Consider the following 4375-nt stretch of genomic DNA (forward strand, 5'->3'; position numbering starts at 1 on the left):
CTGCTTATGCAGGGGGTCGGACTCGATGATCTATTGAGGTCCCTTCCGAACATCTATGAATCTATGAATACATTTCAACTTCCTCTTCACTCCCACAGCTGAGCTGTGCCTTTCGTTTCAATTTCCAGTGATTCCTGTTTCTTCACCAGCCTTAAATGTCTAGCAAGCATCATTAAATGGGGTCCTGAACAGTTTGCCCTCTCACTCAACCTGTCATGTATGATCAGCATGGATCTGGGTTTTCTGTTTCCCACGGAAAAATGGAATGAACATCAGATTTTGCCTTCTACCAGAGGCAAACGCAGACTTTATTTTACCAGAGAAACCCATGGATTTTGCCATTTTGCAATAAGCTCCCTGCAGGCTGGCAGAGTTCCAGCCTGCAGGGAGCTGGGAGGGAGCAGGAGGAAAGCAGAAAGACAGGGAGTGCCATGTGCATAGACACGCACGTGGCCCTAGGCAGCCTGCAGAGCAGCTCCGACAGGTAAGTGTGGGGGTAGAGGGGGATTGAGGCCCCTGTAGGGAGGGAGCTGGGCAGGGCTGCCCAGCCAGGTGGGGCTTGGGACCCAGGGCTGTAATGTGCCCTGCGGCTGCAGGGCCCCAGCGGGGAGAAGGACAGGGCCATGGGTGGCTCATCCGAGCTCCCTGCTGCCATGTACACTGCTGGGGGGGAGAGGGGACTTGCAAACCCCTTCCAGGTCTGTATCTGGGGCAGGCGCAGGCTGCAGGCTTATAAGTGTTGCTTAAATATGCGTGATTGGAGTATGTGCGCTAAAACTTACAGCAGTTTCAAAAAAGGTAAAATGCATCAATTCTGGATGAACTAAGTAATACACAAATTACTATGAGCATGTTTGTATCAAAGTTAATGTTTTCAGATTTGCTCCTCACTTTCATGTGCTCAGGGAAAGCAGGGTCTGACAGTAAAGGGGAGTGGGGTAGGTTGCATGGGGAAGAAGTCTCCTTGCTAGAGGGCAAGGAGGCCACCTGATTCCAGCCCCCCAAGATCTATTTTCCCTGTTGTAACAGTGGGAGGGGGTGAATTAAAGGCAAATCTCCAAGAATTAGATTCTATACCTGGAAAATTATAACAGATTTCTAGATTTTTTTAATCTGCAGAATCTAATTATTTTGTGGTCATCTTATAGTCAAGTAAATACTGTAGTTCTCATCATGAGATTTGCTTGGGCCTAGAAAGAAGCTAAATATAGTTGATACTTTATCTGAGCTATCTGATTTGCTAGCACAAGGTGGCTTGGGTTAAGGAGCAAGTGACTTAAAAGCTTGGATGTGAATCAGAATTCAGAATAAAGAAATGGCAGTGCGGATACCATCCTGCTTTCTGCTTTAGGAAGTCAAGGAAACATGATGAGAAAAACTTTAGAACACTGATGTTTGCACTCTTTGTGTTTTATTGCTTGATTCAACTCAATGGCTCTCTCACTGTGAGGAGAGCAGCAGTGTACTACCTCTGGGTGCATTACTATCTCAACCCCTCTTGTTGTGGCCTCAGAGCTGTTTCAGAAGTCAGAGACCTATTTTTACTCTGAGTAGTATCACATGAATCCTCTATCTGCTATTGATGCAGAGTGATGTTATGCATTCATCCTTTTCTGAAAGCAGCTTGGTGGTAACTATAAGGGAGGTAAAAGATCTATGATTTTCATTTTCATTGCCTGAGCAAGGTATATTTAGCTTTCATTCCCACTGGAAATGATAATAACATGAGGGATTTTGGATAGCTAGCTTCTTTCAGGATAGGAAAAATGTCCACAAATGTCAAGTCTGTATGGTGTGGGAAGATGCACGCGCATGCACAGCTTGTAAGTTCAGCTGTTGTATAAATAAGTTTAAGGTTCTACAAAGGAAGATGCTTTTTGAGGGTAGTGATTGATGGCCTGATTTTCAAAGGTGCTAAGTATCTGCAGCTGCCACCAATTTTAGTAGGATTTATGAATGTGTAGCGGTGCTGGAAAGTAGTTGAGCAGTGAATTCTTTTGTCCTTAATTATCTTGATTTTCATTCTCCTGCATGTTTTTATAAGTGTGTGTAAGTGAGGTTTTTGTTTTGTTTTTTAGGAGGAGGAAGAGGAAAAGAAATAGATAACAGCATGTGGAGTAACCAAGCAAAACCTCGATTGCTGAAATTGATTGTTAACAAACAACTTATCTATTCTTAGGGATAGTCTTTATTTAGCAGTTTGTGGCTAGCTTTGAAGCAAGGATGATTTCTATTAACATAATCATTGCCAACATCTGCAAGTCCTTGCCTAAACTTACAGGCATTAATACACAGCATCAATACAAGAATACTGATTGCTGAATCATAGTTTTTACCACAGTGTAAACATAGTTTAAGTGAGAAAAAAGTCAAGATCTTAAGGAAGAAGCTGAATTTTTTAGAGATCCTGAATTTTAAATCTGGGGATAGGCCTTACCAACTTCTTTCCTCAGAGTTTGGAAAACATATGTGATGTTTAAAAAATATAATACCCAAATTTACATGTAATGATTCAACTTTTTTGAACAGAGTTCTCCTTCTTTGATCCTAATGATGCAGCATGCCAAGAAATTCTTTTCAACCCCAAAACATCAGTTTCTGAATTGTTTGCCATCTTAAGGCAATGGGTCCCACAGGTCCAGCAGAACATTGATATCATTGGGAATGAGGTAAGGATCCCAAATAGTTCCAATATAAAAGAATGCTATAGTGTTGATAATGATCGGAAATAGATTTGTTGAAGAGCAAAGTGATGGCAAGGTCCAAGATATCTCTGCCTTGCAGCTTGTAGTTAATGTACCAGTTGTACAGGCACTACGTACAATAGAAGGTGCTTTCAGCTGTTTTGTGACAGAGGTCTAATGGGATAAGGAAAACCAAAAAATCTATTTAAGAAAATTACAAAAAGAAAACAAATGGGTGGTAACAGAAATGGCAGGACTTTTTTCAATCTGTAATTTAGTCTCCCTGCCCCCTATCTTCCAGTTTTCTACTTACAGTAATTTTTAAATTCTGAGAAACAAAATTAAAACTAATTCATACCTCTAAGGGTGGGGTTTTCAAAAATATCAAAGTGACTTGGTAACTGAACTCTTATTTACTGTTGTGACTTTTGTTTGTAAGAGTCTTGGCTGCTTTGGGAAATCCCAACCCTAAATTCCTCTTTCCTTATGTTTCTTCAGGTAGTATAGGATTTTAGATATCCCAGTGTTATAATTGTGAACTCTCCCTTTGTATTGGGAAACAACAGGATTAAAGTATGGGGAGAAAGGGAAATTATAATATTTACCTGAATCCAAGACGACCCCCCCCCCCAATTAGATTTCATATGTGGAAATTTAAAAAAATTGTTATAGTTTTTCCATGTATAGAATCTAATTGTTCGGGGAGTTGTCTTAAATTGATTCCGCACCCCCCCCCCCCGCCTCCGGACCTACCAGGGAAAACAGTGGGGGATCAGTAACAGGGCAGGTGGCAGGGAGGGGGTCAAACAACTTGACCTCTGCCCCTTGCCCCCCCACGCCTTACCGTATGCCACTTTTTCCCCCATCATTTGCCCCCCTGCTGCCTGCCCCCTCATGCAGCCGCAGACTTTCTGCCACTTCTTCCCCATATCTTTCCTTCTCCCTCCCCTGCCCCCCCCCGGGCTGCTTACCTTTGCTTTAATGCCAGCAGGCTCTGTCCCCACAGGAGCAGGGACGGGACCTGCTGGGGCTGAAGCAAAGGTAATGTCTTGGAATTGAGTAAATATGGTAAGTTTTTAAACTGGTAAGATTCATCTGAGCCGCATTGCATCTGATGCTTGAACAGTAACTTCTCAGCACATTAAAACTAAGTTAGTTATAATAAAGAAAAGTTGTAAAATTCTAAGTGCTGAAGGTTACTAATAATTTAGTACAAATGATTATACATACATATTGCTGAACATACATATTAGTAGAATATAGTGGTATATATTTTGACAAACTGCTTTTTCAAGCTCAACAAATCTGGAATTTCAGTCTACCTGTCTGAAAGCAGGATTTCTATAATTAATTATTATTGAAAGCTGCAATCTGCTGTTTTCCTGCAGATCCTTAAGAGAGGCTGCACTGTGAATGACAGAGATGGACTGACTGATATGACTCTCTTACATTATACCTGTAAATCTGGGGCTCATGGTATTGGTGAGTAATGAAACAGAGAAATTAGAGAAGAGAGAGCCTAGTTTGATCTCACAGTCTGCTCCTATCTTTCATTCAGAGGTGACCTGATCAGGGTGTGGGGCCTGGGGTAAATCAGCCTGTGTGGGGCCCTGTCCTTGAACATGAGGAAGCCGGCGGTGGATTTGGGTGGGGGGGAGGCGGGAAAGAGGGACTGGGGGCGGCGGGGTCGG

The 4375-nt window shown here is 42.4% G+C and overlaps 1 protein-coding gene across 11 annotated transcripts in view; it reads left to right on the plus strand.

Moving 5' to 3' along the window:
* CLIP4 (CAP-Gly domain containing linker protein family member 4) overlaps positions 1–4375 on the plus strand; it is a 62743-nt gene that overhangs the window by 25985 nt on the left and 32383 nt on the right. For 10 of the 11 annotated variants that reach the window (XM_025215904.1, XM_025215911.1, XM_025215902.1 and 7 more), the window contains exons 4-5: positions 2530–2669; positions 4073–4166. In XM_025215904.1, the coding sequence (XP_025071689.1) occupies positions 2530–2669; positions 4073–4166 (234 nt within the window). Of the gene's footprint in view, positions 1–2529; positions 2670–4072; positions 4167–4375 lie in introns of those variants that run through there. The other variant, XM_025215953.1, reaches the window with a different exon arrangement.

The sequence above is a fragment of the Alligator sinensis genome, unplaced genomic scaffold, assembly GCF_000455745.1.
Source record: "Alligator sinensis unplaced genomic scaffold, ASM45574v1 scaffold138_1, whole genome shotgun sequence".
In the NCBI taxonomy this organism is placed as follows: Eukaryota; Metazoa; Chordata; order Crocodylia; family Alligatoridae; genus Alligator; species Alligator sinensis.